Here is a 19,795-nt window from a genome sequence, read left to right as displayed (position 1 = left end):
CTCAAAATTGTCCAAGGGACAAAACCTTGGTAACATTGTGTTATTATAGTCTTGTGGTAACATACAAAGGATTTCTGGAGAGCTGATGATTATAAACAGCCAAAGTAGAAAACTCAAGTGACAAAACAAGAGACACAGTCATCTATGTCACACACCATAACATTGTAATAAGTACAAAATTAAACAATAAAGGTGTTAACTCCTTTCAGACCACCTACAGACTTTAAACATCCATGCAGTCCAGCTCCTATTAAAAAGAGACATTCTCAAAGGTCACTGCATAGTAGCCAAAGTCCCCAATAAAAAGGCACAGACAGTTTATTAAATAAGCGCTTCCTCTTCCGAAGGCCGGAGTCACACTAGACGTATAAAAAAAAAAAAAAAAAAAAAAATCAGTCCGTTTTTCACGGACGAGAATCGCACAAATGTTTCATGAACAGTGATCCATATGTCATCCATGTGCAATGCGAGGATGCGATTTCCTCACATCAAAGTAACCGTGTGACATCCGTATGGCATCCGCACGTCTCCAGCTTGCAAAATGGACATATAATGGGTCCATAACCTCAAATATTCGTGAAAACATATATACAGTCTATCTAATACAGTATAAAGCTCAATGTGGGTGTGTATGTGTGTGTGTGTGTGTGTGTGTGTGTGTGTGTGTGTGTCCGGGATTGGCATCCGCACTGTCGCAGCTACAGCCAAAAAATTTGGCACAGTCACACGTCTGGACCCCGAGAGCGTCATAGGCTATGTTGTGAGGCCAAATTTTAACCCCACGCGTTCCAATTCACCAAACAATTTTGCCCCTATCTACATAATGGGGAAAAAGTTTGTGTATCAAGCCCCGCCCCTCATTATGATGTCATAATGGTTGCCATGGAGACGCTGATGTCATCATAGGTTGCAAGTCCCGCCCCTCATTATGATGTCATAATGGTTGCCATGGCGACGCTAATGTCATAATAGGTTGCAATGGCGAAGATGCTGTCACAATGGTTGCCATGGTGACGATGATGTCTTAATAGGTTGCAATGGTGACGGTTATGTCATAACGGTTGCCATGGTGATGATGATGTCATAATGGGTATATGGGCACGGGACTATGGGATGGAGGATGTGTGATGGGTATATGGGCACTGGACTATGGGATGGAGGATATGTAAGACGGGTATATGGGCACAGGACTATGGGATGGCGGATATGTATGATGGGTATATGGGCATGGGACTATGAGATGAAGGATGTGTGATGGGTATATGGGCACGGGACTATGGGATGGAGGATATGTATGATGGGTATATGGGCTTGGGACTATGAGATGAAGGATGTGTGATGGGTATATGGGCACGGGACTATGGGATGGCGGATATGTATGATGGGTATATGGGCATGGGACTATGGGATGGAGGATGTGTGAAGGGTATATGGGCACTCGACTATGGGATGGAGGATATGTATGATAGGTATATGGGCACGGGACTATGGGATGGAGGATAATTATAATTTGTTATAACTAACCACAGTTAGTTACTATGCCCAGGCAGCGCCGGGCTCTTCAGCTAGTAGATATATGTCAGTAAGACACATATATATCTCTATATATAAAACTGAATGTATGTGTGTATCACCAACCAATCACGAAGCATCTTTCATTTCAATAGAGCTGTTCAAAATAAGCTGAGCTTTGATTGGTTGCTATGAGCAAGTTTTCCTTGCAACCAATCACTAAGCATCTCTCATTTAACCAGAGATGGTTAAAAGAAGCTGAACTGTGATTGGTTGCTATGAGCAAGTTTTCCCACTTGACAACACCTCAGCAGACACTGACATGGTGGGAAAAAATCTAGCATCCCTGGGAACATAAGCTCCCAGCCATTGTCTGCCCCCCCCAAAAAAGCAGAGAGCACATGACAGAAATTAATCCCCCCCTCCCGTGCCTATATCCCCATCACACATCCTCCATAATATAGGCACATCTTCCCTCTTAAAGGGATCATTGGTATGGAAGTCATAGCAAATCCATCCAGTGCTTTGGTTTTGACCCCAGGCCTCACTTAAAGGGATCTCCGGTATGGAAGTTAGGACCGTTCCACTCAGCTCTGTGGTTCTGACCCCAGTTTCTCTTAAAGGGATCATTGGTATGGAATATAGGGAAAATCCACTCTGCGTTTTGATACTAACCCCAGGCCTTTCTTAAAGGGATCTCCGGTATGGAAGTCAGGGCAATTGCCTTCAAATGCTCTGGTACTGACCCCAGGCTCTTTTAAAGGGATCTCCGGTATGGAAGTTATGGTAAATCCCTCAGCGCTCTGATTTTCACCCCAGGCTTCTATTAAAGGGATCATTGGTATGGAAGTCAGGGCAAATCCACTCAGCGCTCTGGTTCTGATGCCAGGCCTCTCTTAAAGGGATCCCCGGTATGGAAGTTAGGACCGTTCCACTAAGCACTCTGGTTCTGATGCCAGGCCTCTCTTAAAAGGATCCCCGGTATGGAAGTTAGGGCAATTCCACTCAGTGTTCTGGTTCTGACCCCAGGCTCTGTTAAAGGGATCTCCTGTATGGAAGTTAGGGCAAATCCCTCAGCACTCTGATTCTGACCCCAGGGTTCTATTAAAGGGATCTTTGGTATGCAAATCAGGTCAGGGCAAATCCACTCAGCACTCTGGTTCTGATCCCAGGCTCTCTTAAAGGTATCCCCAGTACGGAAGTTAGGACAAATCCACTCTGCGCTTTGGTACTGACCTCAGGCCTCTCTTAAAGGGATCTCCGGTATGGAAGTTATGGTAAATCCCTCAGCGCTCTGATTCTGACACCAGGCCTCTCTAAAAGGGATCCCCGGTATGGAAGTTAGCACCATTCCACTTAGCGCTCTGGATCTGACTCCAGGCTGACGGGATGATGTGGGATATTAGTGGTAATTGTCCGGTGGCTCTGGCTGATGGAATGATGTGATATATTAGGGGTAGTAGTCCGGTGGCTCTGGCTGATGGGTCAATGTGGTATATTAGGGGTTGCTGTCTGGTAGCTCTGGCTTACGGGATGATGTGGGATATTATAGTGAATGTTGCTATGCGGAGTGGGCAGGGCTCTACACTCAGCTATATATCTATGGATATATATATATATATATATATATATATATTCATTCATTATAATTTGTTATAACTAACCATATTTAGTTACTATGCCCGGGCAGCGCCGGGCTCTTCAGCTAGTATATATATATATTTATATTTCATACAGAGCTAGATAGCAGAATAGACAATAATTCAATTGTCGGCTTCTGTAAAATCATTATAGAACACGACAGGATGTGAGACATGGTTTACATATGGTAAACCATTGCATATCCATTATATTTTTATATGTCCCTCACTAATAATGTTATTAGTGTATTTGTGTAAAATTTTGGAGCTGTAGGTGTTAAATTAAAGGATTAATTCATGGAAAAAACTGGTGTGGGCTCCCGCCCAATTTTCTCCACCAGAGAGAGCAAGCCAGTGACTAAGGGCAGATATTAATAGCCAAGAGAGGGACTATTGTTTTTGGCCCCCCCGGCTAAAAAAAATCCCCAGCCACCCCAGAAAAGGTGCATCTGTAAAATGCGCCAATTCCGGCACTTCCCATTATACTGTAGCGGTGGCATATGGGGTAATATGGCATCTATCCATTATTAATCCACTAGTCTGAAAGGGGTTAAAAAAACACACACATTAAGAAAAAAGACTTTTAATGAAATAAATAAACACACATTTTTTCCATCTTTATTTCACTCCCAATCCATTCAAAGCCCTTGCTTTCCTGTAAAGTTCCAAAATAAAAAAGCAACAATATCCATACCTGTCTGCCGTATAGTCATGTCCCACGGTGCTAATGCGACCGGCCCGGCTGTAAACCACAGAGGAATGACTAAGAAGCTGCCTGCACAGCCTCTCCGCCTGACCGGACATGAACTGATTGCTGTCAGTTCACCTCGGGTCTATAGACATAGATATATCTATGTATTCTATCTCTATCTATCTATCGAGCTGTCTATACACTCACTGGCCACTTTATTAGGTACACCATGCTAGTAATGGGTTGGACCCCCTTTTGCCTTCAGAACTGCCTCAATTCTTCGTGGCAGAGATTCAACAAGGTGCTGGAAGCATTCCTCAGAGATTTTGGACCATATTGACATGATGGCATCACACAGTTGGCGCAGATTTGTCGGCTGCACATCCCTGATGCGAATCTCCCGTTCCACCTCATCCCAAAGATGCTCTATTGGATTGAGATCTGGTGACTGAGGAGGCCATTTGAGTACAGTAAACTCATTGTCATGTTCAAGAAACCAATCTGAGATGATTCGAGCTTTATGACATGGCGCATTATCCTGCTGAAAGTAGCCATCAGATGTTGGGTACATTGTGGTCATAAAGGGATGGACATGGTCAGCAACAATACTCAGGTAGGCTGTGGCGTTGCAACGATGCTCAATTGGTACCAAGGGGCCCAAAGAGTGCCCAGAAAAAATTCCCCACACCATGACACCACCACCACCAGCCTGAACCGTTGATACAAGGCAGGATGGATCCATGCTTTCATGTTGTTTACGCCAAATTCTGACCCTACCATCCGAATGTCGCAGCAGAAATCGAGACTCATCAGACCAGGCAACGTTTTTCCAATCTTCTACTGTCCAATTTCGATGAGCTTGTGCAAATTGTAGCCTCAGTTTCCTGTTCTTAGCTGAGAGGAGTGGTACCCAGTGTGGTCTTCTGCTGCTGTAGCCCATCTGCCTCAAAGTTCGACGCACTGTGCGTTCAGAGATGCTCTTCTGCCTACCTTGGTTGTAACGGGTGGCAATTTGAGTCACTGTTGCCTTTCTATCAGCTCGAACCAGTCTGCCCATTCTCCTCTGACCTCTGGCATCAACATGGCATTTCCGGCCACAGAACTGCCGCTCACTGGATTTTTTTTCTTTTTCGGACCATTCTCTGTAAACCCTAGAGATGGTTGTGCGTGAAAATCCCAGTAGATCAGCAGTTTCTGAAATTCTCAGACCAGCCCTTCTGGCACCAACAATCATGCCACGTTCAAAGGCACTCAAATCACCTTTCTTCCCCATACTGATGCTCGGTTTGAACTGCAGGAGATTGTCTTGACCATGTCTACATGCCTAAATGCACTGAGTTGCCGCCATGTGATTGGCTGATTAGAAATTAAGTCTTAACACACAGTTGGACAGGTGTACCTAATAAAGTGGCCAGTGAGTGTATATCTGTCTGTCTGTGGGCGTTTTTAAAAACAGATCCGTCAAAAAAAGGAAGAAATGGATGAAAAAACGGATCCGTCACATCAGTTTTTCGCAATCTGCGACGGGTCCGTCGAGCCAACAGATTGTGACTGATGGCAAAAAACTGATACATGAAAGCAGCCTCATATACCAGCCCCAGACAAGAGAAATAAGATGAAAATATAACATATTGAAATCCCTCCTCCTCTTTATAACCTTACAGAGGGCACAATATGTCAAATAAATTAAAAATAAAATGAATATATAAATAAGTAAAAAATAGCCAATAAAAAATAAATTAAAACAGCAGTGGCAATCTAAAACACTGTTACTAGCCCTGTCCCAGAAAAAAAATCATTTTTACAGAATAGGTAACAAATTTATAAATGCATTTTAGTGGTCCTTTGTGGTTATTAAAAAAACTGAAAAAAAAAAAATTCCTTTTTTCCTACTCATATTGCCTGATACCAGCAACAAAAAAAAACAAAGAATATAACAGTGACGTAAAATGAATCCCCACTTTTCAAGAAAAAAAAGATGCAAAAACTTATGAAAGAAAACCACCATGCATACTTACAGGTAGCCGGTTTTTCCGGAACCCATGACAGCACCACCTGAGAGAGGGATCCGTCCTGCCAGGACAGGAACCTACTGAGACATAAGGGGCGGCACCTCTCCCCCGCTTCAGTTGGGTTACAGAGCATTGAGAGGACTCCCCGGTTAGTTACATGTTTAATCCAACACCACATCACTCAAAAGCACCCTACTAACTGTGCACACCCATACGGTGAAAAAGGGGGGGGAATATACGGGTGTTGTCATGGGTTCCGGAAAAAACGGCTACCGGTAAGTAACCATGGTGGTTTTCCCTTCACCCATGACAGCACCACCTGAGAGATTTTTGGAGACTTCGAACACCTTAGGGAGGGACCACCGCTTGCAGCACCCTTCTACCAAAGGTTAAGTCAGCAGAGGAGGATAGATTTAATCTATAGTGCTTAAAAAAGGTTGAGGGCCAGGTAGCGGCCTTACAAATCTGTTCAATTGATACCTCTGCCTTTTCAGCCCAGGAGCTCGTCACGGCTCTGGTGGAATGAGCCTTGATGCCGTCAGGAATCGGGATAACACTAGCTGTGTAGGCTACACTAATGGCCTCCCTAATCCATCTAGTAATAGTCCCTTTCGAAACCCCATAGCCTTTCCTGGCACCATGAAAAGCTACGAATAGGGACTGGGATCTCCTCCAATGGCTAGTGACAGATATATATTCTACTAGAGCTCTCTTAGCATCCAAACTATGGAATTTTTCCTCCCCCAAATTTTTCGGATTCTCGCAGAAGGATGGGAGGACAATCTCCTGACCCCGATGGAAATCTGATGCTACCTTAGGCAGATAAGCGGGGTCTGTTCTTAATACTACCCTATCCTGAAAAACTTGCTTATAGGGCGGATTTATTGAGAGAGCCTGTAAGTCGCTTATTCTGCGGGCTGATGTAAGGGCCACCAAAATGAATGTCTTTAGGGTCAGAAACTTTAGGGGTAGCTGGTGTAACGGCTCATACGGTTCCTTTGTAAGGGCTTCTAGCACTAGGTTTAAATCCCAGGGGGCTATTCTGGGTATTGGGATAGGCCTAGCTCTATGGCAGGATTTAATGAATCTGGCTACCCATCTATTTGATGCCAATTTGCAGTTGTAGAGCGCCCCTAGTGCAGACACCTGAACTTTAAGTGTGTTCAACGCTAACCCCATCTGCAACCCCGATTGTAAGAACTCCAGGATGGTACTAATCGGGGGTTGTTTTCCTAACGGCTCACCCAGGAACTGTAGGAACTTATTCCATGTTCTGCCGTAGATGTTAGTCGTCACTGGTTTCCTGCTTTTTAGCAGAGTGGCCACCAACCCAGGGGAGAACCCTTTATCCATTAACAGCGACCTTTCAAATTCCACGCCGTCAGATGGAATCCTTTGACCTGAGCGTGGAATATTGGGCCTTGAGCTAATAGGTCCGGGATTTCTGGCAGAACTCATGGATCGGAGAGGGACATTCTTTGTAGTAGAGAAAACCGGGGCCTTTTCGGCCAAAACGGGGCTATTAGAATTACCCTGGCTTGATTGTTTCTGATCTTCCTGACAACTGTTGGGATCAGAGCCACTGGGGGGAACGCAAAAGCCAGCCTGAAGTTCCACTGGATGTGGATGAGTCCACTGCCCATGGCTTTTCCCTTGGGTTTAGAGAGCAAAACCTTTCTGTTTGCCTGTTGTGCTTGTTGGCAAAGAGGTCTATTACTGGTTTCCCTCAAAGCTGTGTTATTTTTTGAAAAATGGACCGATTTAGCGCCCATTCTCCTTGCCTCAGTGTATTGCGACTCAGAAAATCTGCCTCTATGTTTTCTGCCCATTTTATGTGTAAGGCTGTCAAGGAGTGTAGATGTTCCTCTGCTCTGCTCAGAATGTCGCTCGCCGCTTTCATTAGGGAGTGTGATCTTGTCCCTCCTTGGTGGTTGATGTATGCCACTGTTACCCTGTTGTCTGACATGATGCATACATTGCGACCCTGGAGTAGCGGAATGAAGTGACTTAGGGCCTTGTTCACTGCCAACAGTTCTCTTAGGTTGGAAGACGCCTCCCTTTCCTGAGGTGTCCAGGAGCCCTGGCCTATGAGGCACCTTAGGTGTGCCCCCCACCCCGAGGAGCTTGTGTCTGTTAAAATTACATCTGTCGTCTGAGTGTCCCACGGTATTCCTGAGGTCAGATTTGTATCGTCCAGCCACCAGTTGAGAGAGTCTCTGGTTTTTACGGAAAGCTCCAGCTTTCCTTCTAAACGCCCTCTTAGCAATCTTTGTGCTGATAATATCTCCCCCTGGAGTTGTCGGGTGTGAAATTGAGCCCACCTGACCGCCGGAATACAGGATGTTAGGGTACCCAGTAGGGACATTGCCCTTCTCAATGTCATACATGGCTGGTTCCGGGCCACCAAGGCCAGATTTTGCACCTTCTCTATCTTGGACTCTGGGAGCAGACACTCCTGCCTTACTGAATCTAGCATGAATCCCAGGAAGGTCTGTTTTTTTAGGGGTTGTAATTTGGATTTTTTGAAATTGATTATCCACCCTAATTCTTGCAAGGTGTCGGTCACCCGGCTCAACTGCGCCATGCAGTGGTCTTCGGAGCTGCCCACTATAAGGAAATCATCCAGGTATGGTATTATGACCGTATCGTGAATCCGGAGAAAGGCTGTCACCTCTGCTATGACCTTGGTGAAAACTCTCGGGGCTATGGATATACCGAATGGAAGAGCTCTGAACTGGAAATGTCTCAGTACACCTTGGATATAAAGTGCAACCCTCAAGTATTTTTTGTAATCTGGATGGATAGGGATGTGATAATATGCAACCTTTAAGTCGACTACGGCCATAAAGCAATCTTGATGTAGTAGCTTCACTGCCGTAGCCACTGACTCCATCTTGAAGGTCTGGTTTCTTATCCATCGATTGAGCCGTCTGAGATTTATGATAGTCCTGAATGATTGATCCGGTTTTTTTATGAGAAAAAGGGGTGAATAGAATCCCCTTCCTTCCTGTGTATGTGGGACCTCGTAAAGTACCCGCTTGTCTCTCAGGCTCAGGATCTCCGCTTCTAAGGCCAACTGTTCTTCGGTTATCTTTCTGATGGGTGTAATGACAACCACGGGTTTGGGCTGGCGAATAAAGGGGATTCTCAGGCCATCTCTTAGGATGCCCAGGATCCAGGTATTGGAGGAGATCTTTTCCTAGACCTGGAAAAAAAGTGCCAATCTCCCCCCTACTGGAATACTGGCATCATTGTGGCGATTTCTTTGAGGTGGAGGTACCCCCACCAAACATAAATCCCGACTCTTTTTTCCTTTTGTCCTCCCATCTTCTCCTATCAGCGGGAGGACGCCCCCTATTGAATCTTCCCCTCCGAAAGGGCTGTCTTCTCTGTTCCGTCTGGAACCTGGGGAAGCCTTTTTTCCTATCGCTTGCTTTCTCCAGGATATCGTCCAAGTTCTTGCCGAATAAGAACCGACCATCGCAGGGGAGAGAGCACAATTTAGTTTAGAATGTAGGTCACCTGGGCAGCCCTTAAGCCATAATGCGCGTCTAGCAGCATTTGAGAGTCCCGCTGCTCTAGCTGTCAACCTCATAGAGTCCGCCGAGGTATCTGCCAAAAAAGCTGCTGCCCCGTGCAAGAGATACTTATCTGCTAAAATCTTCTCTCTTGGGACCTTTGATGCTAGTTTCTCTTCTAACTGCTGCAGCCAAATCATGAGGGAGCGTGCCGTGCAGGTGCCTGCTATCGCCGGCTTTAGTCCTCCTGCTGTCGCTTCCCACGCGTGCCTCAAATATGAGTCCGCCTTCTTGTCCAGCGGGTCTCTAAGAACCCCTGAGTCTTCCAAGGGCAAGGCCGACCTTTTGGAAGACCTGGATACTGCAGCATCTATTTTTGGGACTTTATCCCATATCTCCGCATCCTTGTGCTCAAAGGGATATTGTCTCTTAGAGGTGGACAGAAGGGCCCCAGATTTTTCGGTTTCTTCCACTCTCTCTCAATAAGCGCCTGGATTTTTTCATTCACTGGGAAGGTCCGCTTTTTCCTCTCCTGTAGCCCCCCAAACATGACATCCTCTAGGGTTTTAGCCGCCCTTTCTTCCTGTAGGCCCATTGTGGTTCTAATGGCCTTTAGAAGGGCATCTGTGTCTTCTACAGGGAAACATGGCTTACACCCCGTGTCACTGTCTGAGGAGTCTGAGGAAGATGATTGTTCTGCCTGAGACGAGGCTGATGCGGACTCTGAGGGAGAACTAGGGGGATTCTTCCTACTTTTCTTCCCTTTTTTCAATAGGGACTTAATTGAATCCTCCATTTCTGACCTGAGGGCGGATATCAAATTGGCTGCGAAACTAGGCGCTTCCTCCGCCATAGTCCGCTGGATGCAAGAGGCACAGAGATCTTTCTGCCAGTCTCTTGCTAGGGGATTCTTACATATAGCACAGTCCCTATTGTTCTTCTTGTTTCCTGCTTTTCTGGGCCTTTCCTACAGGGTAGAGCATACAACAGAGAAACCCTATTAACAAAAAGCTAACATTCATGAAGATCACTCACCACCCGTAATCAAGGGTACCGGACTCGGAGGCTGCGTCGGAGCACGTGACCTGTGCTCGTTGGACCTTGAGGAGTCCCCCGACCTGTGGCTGCGGCGACTGCTGCTTGAATGGCTTCCATGTTTTCTGCCAGAGGGCTGTGAAGGAGGCAGGGACACTGAGTGTTCCTGTTCTGACTCCATCTTGCACCGCTCGTTCTGCCGCCGCTTCCTCTTTTTAAATGACGCGCCTCCGTCCTGGTGAGCGTCTCCCTCTTCCTCCCCCTCCCCCTGTGACCGCCGGCCGACCGCTTCAGAAAGCCGGCCGGCGCCGCACCAGGTGCCATTACACAGTCGCCTTTTTGCTGACATCAGCCAGCGCACCCAGAATCCACAGCGCCGCTGACGTCAGCGACCGGAAGAAGCCAGCATCTCTCCCCTGCCACGGGGACCGAGATGCGGCGTGCGCGAGGGGAGGGCAGCATGGTGGGGGCTCCCCGGAGCCACCGGTATCCCATCCGCGCCCACACGAACCCGGAGCCCAGAGGAACCCCGGGGACTGTGCTTCCAGGACCCGACGGCCGGCGCTACAGGTAAGCTACCTGTTCTTCCCGCGCAGGCACGGGCCTGGGTCCTCTTTTTTTTTTTTTTTTCTCTTCGCCATGACAGGCACCGCCACAGTGGGATTCCTTCCAGGACAAGAAGCCAACTGAAGCGGGGGAGAGATGCCGCCCCTTATGTCTCAGTAGGTTCCTGTCCTGGCAGAGTGGATACCTCTCTCAAGGTGGTGCTGTCATGGGTGAAGGGAAAATGATAGCTTTATGAACTGCACGTATGAAAGAACCTGAAAATGTGCCTGATCAGGAATTGGGGTAAATGGCGTGATCTTGGTTAGGGTTCGCTCTCACTGGTGTATAAATAATTATCGGTCCCATTCTCATCCAGGTGAGTGAGATGATTTTTTTCTCACTTCTCATCCATGTGCTGTCCGTATACAATCTGTTTTTTTTACTCAGCAGCTATCAATCGTTTACAATACAGTACCATTTACAGTTTCCTTTGATACAAATATTGTAATATGGCCATAAAAATCTGATCCAATCTATAAGCGAACCTGTTACCAAGTTTGACTGATATGAGATACGGCCACCACCTTTCCGGTCTGATATACAGCATTCTAAGATGCTGTACACTACTGTTCCAGATTTTGGGGTCACCCAGACAATTTTGTGTTTTCCGTGAAAACTCATACTTTTATTAAGCAAATGAGTTGCCAAATGAATTTAAAATCTAGTCCAGACATTGACAAGGTTCGAAAAAAAGATTTTTTATTTGAAATAATAATTTTCTCCTTCAAACTTTGCTTTCATCAAAGAATGCTCCCTTTGCAGCAATTACAGCATTGAAGACCTTTGGCATTCTAGCAGTTAATTTGCTGAGGTTATCTGGAGAAATTTCACCCCATGCTTCCAGAAGCCCCTCCCACAAGTTGGTTTGGCTTGATGGGCACTTTTTGCATACCATACGGTCAAGCTGCTCCCACAACAGCTCAATGGGGTTCAGATCTGGTGACTGCGCTGGCCACTCCACAGATAGAATACCAGCCGCCTGCTTCTTCCCTAAATAGTTCTTGCATAATTTGGAGGCGTGCTTTGGGTCATTGTCCTGTTGTAGGATGAAATTGGCTCCAATCAAGTGCTGTCCACAGGGTATGGCATGGTGTTGCAAAATGGAGTGATAGCCTTTCTTATTCAAAATCCCTTTTACCTTGTACAAATCTCCCACTTTACCAGCACTAAAGCAACCCCAGACCATCACATTACCTCCACCATGCTTGATAGATGGTGTCAGGCACTCTTCCAGCATTTTTTCAGTTGTTCTGCATCTCACAAATGTTCTTCTGTGTGATCCAAACACCTCAAACTTGGATTCGTGTATCCATAACACTTTTTTCCACTCTTCCTTGGTCTAATGTCTGTGTTTTTTTGCCCATATTAATCTTTTCCTTTTATTAGCCAGTCTCAGATATGGCTTTTTCTTTGCCACTCTGCCCTGAAGGCCAGCATCGCGCAGTCACCTCTTCACTGTGGACCTTGACACTGGCCTTTTGCGTGTACTATTTAATGAAGCTGCCAGTTGATGACCTGTGAGGTGTCAATTTCTCAAACTACAGAGACTAATGTACTTGTCTTGTTGCTCAGTTGTACAGCGGGGCCTCCCACTTCTCTTTCTACTCTGGTTAGAGCCTGTTTGTGCTCTCTTCTGAAGGGAGTAGTACACACCGTTGAAGGAAATCTTCAGTTTCTTGGCAATGTCTCGCATGGAATAGCCTTCATTTCTAAGAACAAGAATAGACTGTCGAGTTTCACATGAATGATCTTTTTTCTGGCCATTTTGTGAGTTTAATGGAACCAACAAATGTAATGGTCCAGATTCTCAACTAGCTCAAAGGAAGGTCAGGTTTATAGCTTCTAATCAGCCAATCTGTTTTCAGCTATGCTAACAAACTTGCACAAGGGTATTCAAGGGAATTCTAACCATTCATTAGCCTTCTTACACAGTTAGCAAACACAAAGTACCATAAAAACACTGGAGTGATAGTTCTTGGAAATGGGCCTCTATACACCTATGAACATATTGCATTACAAACCAGACGTTTGCAGCTAGAATAGTCATTTACCACATTAACAATGTATAGAGTGTATTCCTGAAATCATTTAATGTTAGCTTCATTGGAAAAAAACAGTTCTTTTCTTTCAAAAATAAGGAAATTTCTAATTGACCCTAAACTTTTACACGGTAGTGTATATATAAGCCCCCAACCTGACTTGCAAGAGAAGAAAAAGAAAGAAAAAAGAACATTTATTATACCCACCATGCGCAGGTGCAGGGAAAAGTCAAAAAGCCCTGGCGCATGCGCACTGCAGTACTTTACTGTGCTCTAGTCAGGGCAGAGAAGTACGCCTGCCAGGAGCGCGATGCCAGCGAGACTGTGTAGATGACATAGGGATGTGTCATCCACACAAAGCAAAAAGGAGGACAGCATCGCAAGAAGAAGGAAGGCGCCGGATCGTGACCAGCGACATCCCTCGAACCGTATCGCCCGCAGGTGAGTATGATATAAGCTCTTTTTCTCTTTCTTAGAATGCTGTATATCAGGCCTGAAAGGTGCTGGCCATATCTACTATCAGTCAAACCAGGTGACAGGATCCTTTTAAGCTGAATATTACTGCAGCCATAGAAGGGGCAGGGCAGCTAATTATAGTTTCTTTGAAAACTGTCTCCTACCAAGTTGGTATACCTCACCAACACCTTGCTGGTGCCTGACAGTTTGAGAATAACTGGTCTAGAATTCACACAAACTTACAATCGATTTCAATCGGTGATCTCCAAAACCTGTCTGACCAGTTGTTAGTGGACTACAGTTATTGTTTTGATGCATTTTGGTAATTTGTTATATTTGTTAGCTTTTCTTTTTAGTCATAAAGGTTGCAACCAGATATTCCTTTAAAGTCTACATTAACATACTGAAAAGCGGTCAGCACCATTTTTTTCCAAACTCAACAAACTTCAAGTGTAGGGTATTTTTGTACTTTGGTTTCTCTACAGAAAGTAAAGGTGGACCACTGCTAAGATAACCCCTTCTTGATTCTTTGGCCCTGATAAAATAAAAAAAATCTATGCTCACCTCCCGTGCCGGCGCCGTTCCAGTGTTGTCAGCCCTCACGGTTCCGGGGCTCTCGTGCGGTTGCATGACACGTGGTGCCCGGCACCCAATCAGCGCTGGCGTCCCTGTCCATGCCTTCATGAAGAGGAAGTGAGAGAGCAGCCGCAGCCCGGACTTCCTCTTTGGGCGCCGGGCACCATATATCATGCAACCATACAAGAGCCCCGGGAATGCTAGTGCCGACCCCGCTGGAATGTCGCCGGCACACGAAAGGAGTATAAGCTTTATTATATTTGGGCCAAACATTTAGATCAAGAAGGGGTTGTTCTAGTAGTGGAAAACCACTTTAAAGAAAAAATGCATGTAGAAAAATTCAATGATAAAATCCATTTTTAATTTGCAAATTTGTCTTACCTGACCATAAAAAGCCACCCTGAAATAAGTTCCCAGAAGCCGCTTTCCAGACTGCATGACTTCCAGTATTTTCGTATATGCATTGTGGAGAGTCCTATAGAGTTGCGTGAGTTTCTAAGTGATAAAAAAAAAAAAGGAAAACATAATTTACACCAATACCAAAAAGGAGATCATTCTTATTCTTATGTTGTATAATAACATTATGTAAGTAAGGAATACAAATTCATAATAACAAGTACAATAAACAGAATTAAATATAACATTGCACGCATTGTGCTGACGGGCAGTAACACTCCTCATCAATAATTTGATGGTCTTGAAGCACTGTTTGAGGTGAACAGGGGTCACTGACGGCTATTTTTTGAGTCTGTAAAAGATTTTTTTTAGTAAGCTTTCATCGGTGAACCTAAATTGAATGTTTAATGAGAAAATGACCTATTATTTGAATCAGGGGTTTATGATAAATGCATTCTTGAAGAAAAAAAATGTGTTTTATTTCAATTCCCTTATCATTATCCATATAAAAAACATGAAATATTGCAAGATACACTAGACTAAAGGTAGTGTCACACTTAGCGATGCACCAGTGATCCCGACCAGCGATATGACGCGGTCAGGATCGCTGGTGCATCGCTAAGTGATCACTAGTGAGCTGCCACACAGGCAGATCTCACCAGCGACATAGCAGGGGTCGGGGGTCGCTACTTACCTGTCAGACGAGGCGATCCTGACGTCCTCCCGCCCGCGTCCACACGTCGCTCGTTGGCGCCACAAGAAGCCCAGCAGGAAGCTGATGATGAGAAACGGCCCAGGATGTTCTCGCGTGATCAGCGATAATCAGCGGGGAGCCGGTCGGAGGTAAGGATCAGACATAGCGATATCGCTAGCAATATCGCTATAACGTCACAAAAACCAGTGATGTTATAGCGATATTGCTAGCGATATCGCTAAGGCCTCTTTCACACTTCAGTTTTTTGCATAAGTCAAAATCCGCCAAAAGGACGGATGGCGGATCCGTTTTAGTACTGATGACAACGGATGCCACCCGTCCGTTTTTTTGACGGATCCGCAAAATTAAGAATTGGATCCGCAAAATGAAGAATTTTAAAGGAATCGCAGCCTGGAAAAAGAGAGAGGAGAGAGGAGAGAGAGAGGAGAGAGAGAGGAGAGAGAGAGAGAGAGAGAGATTTTTTTCTTTTGTCCGGCACCCAGAAAGAATTCCGGGTTAAATGAGTGTCTGGAGGATCCGCCAGAGGAAAAAACGTTGCAAGCTCCATTTTCAAATCTTTGAGGATGGTGACGGACAGCAACTTTTGGCGGATCCTCAAAAAAAACGGATGCAACGGACGCCAATCCGTCACAATCCGCCATTAATGGAAGTCAAAACAGATCCTCAAAAGAAAATTGAGGATCCGTTTTTTTCAAAACCTGGCGGATTGTGACTGATTGTAAAAAACTGAAGTGTGAAAGAGGCCTTAGTGTGACAGGCCCTTAAAACTTCCTACACTTAACAAAATACTTTACAGAAGTCTCAATCATCACAGATCAGATAAGAATGAATGTTAATACCACTATATACTAGAGATGAGAAATTTGTGCTGCCCAGATCCAAGGATACGGGGCCCTTCTGTGCCTGGCAAACTTGGTAAAAGAAAGGATCCAGCTAGACAAAATAGTGGAAAAAATTGTGATCCTTTATTCACTGGGAAACTGTCATGGTTAGGACATGGTTAATGTTCTGTTCTCACAGGGTTAACTTTTGCCGGCGTCTCTTTGGATCTGGGAGGGGTATTTATACTCACTCCAGACTAGGATTCCCTGTCAGCTATACTGTTATTCTGGCTGTGTGTCTAACCCCCCTGGTGTGCGTGTATACTGCAGTGCTTGTTTGATTCCCGTGTATGACCCGGTCTATCCCTTCACTCTGTACTCCGTCTCTCGTTTTGTTACTATTGCCTTCTCCAGTTCTAACCTCCTGGCTTGGCTATTGTATCTCCGTTACAGTTTGTCCATATTGTACCGTCCATTGCCCGTTCTGGTTTTCTGATCTATTGCTATATCCTGACTATTCGCTCTGTCTAACCCTTTGGTACTGTCCTGCTATCTCGTGCTTTGACCCAGCTTGATCTGGTTTACGTCCCTGTCTATGCTCCTTGGTAACTTGTCCCGTAGTTACCTTTCTAGGAGTTTCCCTGCAGCTCCTAGCTCTGTGGAGTTTAGGCCACGCCCCCAGCAGTCACATGCTTCAGGTCCTGGAGCATGCATCGTCACCGATGCTGCCCCGCTCCACAGGTATCTTTGAGCACTGTTTTTGTACTCAGGACACGCGCACTGGCTCAGTAAGCAAGTGCGGTGTGGTGTTCCTGACAGAAACATCATGATTAAGGGTGCTTAGTCACCAGAAACGCGTTGATATCGCATTTCATGAACTGTTTACGCTGATGTTTTTATCCTCTTATCAAGCATGTTTCCCAGTGAATAAAGGATCACAATTTTTTTCACTATTTCATAGAGCTGGATACTTTGTTTTATTGATTGCTTCATGCCCTGACAGCGTTTCCGCGCTCCGAACTCTCCAAGATGTCTAATACGGTGAGCTGAACTTTGTTATATAGCGTTCATTTGGCCTTGCAACGGCAATGTCGCGTGGGGCCTAATCACTCGGCTACTAGGAACAGTAGTTAAAAACAGGATCCACAATTTACAACAGGTAATGTTACAGCTCCCCTCAGCTTTTCTAAACTCAAGGACCTTTGCCTTGATTAGAGCATGGTCAGATAAAGCTTCTATACAAACAAATAAGGTCTGAGTCAGTGTATTGGTGCTAGTGTCCATGTGAAAAACAGGAGGCATGATTCTAATATTAGACCTAATGGCCAACTAATTGAAAATTTGAAAAATTTAGTATTTTTTTCTACTATAGCTATTGATGAGAAATAATTACTTTTTATTATTATTATTATTACTATTATTATGAAAAAAAAATGTCAACCTTAAAACAATGATTTTAAAAAATAGGTACTGCTTAGGCTGCTTTTACACTTGCCGTGTTTTTTTCTGCGGGCCGTATTGCCGTGATTTTTACAGTATTCTGCAAAAACGGGCTGCAAAAAAACCTTCTCGGATCGCCGTTTTTCCGTTATAACAAATAGCAGGAAAAAACGGCGATCTGCAGATAAGGTGTACCGCAAAAACAACTTAATGTTGTTTTTGCTGTACCATTGAAATGCATTGCAGCCGTGTCCGTAAGCCATGAAAAATATCGAGCAAGCTCGATAATTTTTCACGGCCCTCATGGCCATACGGAGCATCGTCTTCCTACTAATTTTTTCAGGCCGTTTTTGCAGCCCCATAGAAATGCATTGGGGCTGCAAAAACGGCCAGAAAAACAAAGCAAGTGTAAAAGAAGCCTTAGGAGTAACTGACAGATGTATGCAGCTGCTATAGACTGCCAAAATGAACACTGTGCGTATAACACAAGCAAAATTTGGGTGTCACTTATTTTCATAGACCAACGTATATTTCTCCTTGAGGCAAATTTTACAGCCTTATCAATATATATGCTTCCCATTATTGCACTTGTGTTGGTAATATAAAATTTGCTGAAGATAGATTATATTATAAAAGAGTTAGGAAATGCAGTGAACAACCACTTAAAATTGCATTAGAAAATGGGTTTTCTCAAATAATTTGGGTAGTAGTCATAATGCATGGTGGAACTAAAAGTCTGATATTAAACATTTAACTTTACAATCCTGCCCTTTAGCAAACATCAATCATTACGGGCTCTACATACAGATCTCTCTGTTTACTAAGTACAAAGTTTTGCTACAATTAATAAAAACATGACCCTCCAGATGGTTCTGTGACTTTCCGAATAATTTATTTACGGTACTGAGTTTTAGTTACATTCCAGATTTAATTTATCAAGTCTTCTTATATTTTGTTTTACCACTCTAAATGCTTTATGCAAAGCAGCCACAAAGTCTTTTCCTATGTTTACAATAACAGAGAAAACTATTTACTTGCAAAAGCTTCTGCATTACATTACTACATCAGCCATCAGCGATGAGAATAAAGGAGTTTTCCCACCATAAACATTTTTTTTGTAATCAGGTTAATTTTGCTTAAACAAACTTTGTCATTCACAACAGTACAACGGTTACAAGTATAACAAGCGAGGTGAATAAAAAAAAAAAAAAAATAACACTACAAAATGTTATGTATACAGTTAGGTCCATATATTTGGACAGAGACAACATTTTTCTAATTTTGGTTCTAGACATTACCACAATGAATTTTAAACAAAACAATTCAGATGCAGTTGAAGTTCAGACTTTCAGCTTTCATTTGAGGGTATCCACATTAAAATTGGATGAAGGGTTTAGGAGTTTCAGCTCCTTAATATGTGCCACCCTGCTTTTAAAGGGACCAAAAGTAATTGGACAATTGACTCCAAGGCTATTTCATGGACAGGTGTGGGCAATCCCTTCGTTATGTCATTCTCAATTAAGCAGATAAAAGGCCTGGAGTTGATCTGAGGTGTGGTGCTTGCATTTGGAAGGTTTTGCTGTGAAGGAAACGTGTTCAAAGGAGCTCTCCATGCAGGTGAAACAAGCCATCATTAAGCTGCAAAATCAGAAAAAAACCCATCCGAGAAATTGCTACAACATTAGGAGTGGCAAAATCTACAGTTTGGTAGATCCTGAGAAAGAAAGAAAGCACTGGTGAACTCATCAATGCAAAAAGACCTGGGCGCCCACGGAAGACAACAGTGGTGGATGATCGCAGAATAATCTCCATGGTGAAGAGAAACCCCTTCACAACAGCCAACCAAGTGAACAACACTCTCCAGGAGGTAGGCGTATCAATATCCAAATCTACCATAAAGAGAAGACTGCATGAAAATAAATACAGAGGGTTCACTGCACGGTGCAAGCCACTCATAAGCATCAAGAATCAAAAGGCTAGACTGGACTTTGCTAAAAAACATCTAAAAAAGCCAGCACAGTCCTGGAAGAACATTCTTTGGACAGATGAAACCAAGATCAACCTCTACCAGAATGATGGAAAGAGAAAAGTATGGCGAAGGCGTGGTACAGCTCATGATCCAAAGCATACCACATCATCTGTAAAACACGGCGGAGGCATTGTCATGGCTTGGGCATGCATGGCTGCCAGTGGCACTGGGTCACTAGTGTTTATTGATGTGACACAGGACAGAAGCAGCCGAATGAATTCTGAGGTATTCAGAGCCATGCTGTGTGCTCAGATCCAGCCAAATGCAGCCAAACTGATTGGTCGTCGTTTCATACTACAGATGAACAAT

The 19,795-nt window shown here is 44.4% G+C and overlaps 1 protein-coding gene across 4 annotated transcripts in view; it reads right to left on the bottom strand.

The window, feature by feature from the left end:
- The window catches only part of DOCK11 (dedicator of cytokinesis 11), a 481,846-nt gene that overhangs the window by 59,269 nt on the left and 402,782 nt on the right, over positions 1-19,795 (bottom strand). For all 4 annotated transcript variants that reach the window (XM_073543480.1, XM_073543481.1, XM_073543483.1 and 1 more), the window contains one exon: positions 14,467-14,580. In XM_073543480.1, coding sequence (XP_073399581.1) covers positions 14,467-14,580 — 114 coding nt within the window. The remainder of the gene's footprint in view (positions 1-14,466; positions 14,581-19,795) is intronic.

The sequence above is a fragment of the Dendrobates tinctorius genome, unplaced genomic scaffold, assembly GCF_039654945.1.
Source record: "Dendrobates tinctorius isolate UK_male_01 unplaced genomic scaffold, ASM3965494v1 ptg000133l, whole genome shotgun sequence".
Classification (NCBI taxonomy): Eukaryota; Metazoa; Chordata; class Amphibia; order Anura; family Dendrobatidae; genus Dendrobates; species Dendrobates tinctorius.
Note: the sequence above shows the minus strand (reverse complement) of the source record. Positions and strands in the feature narration are given on the sequence as shown.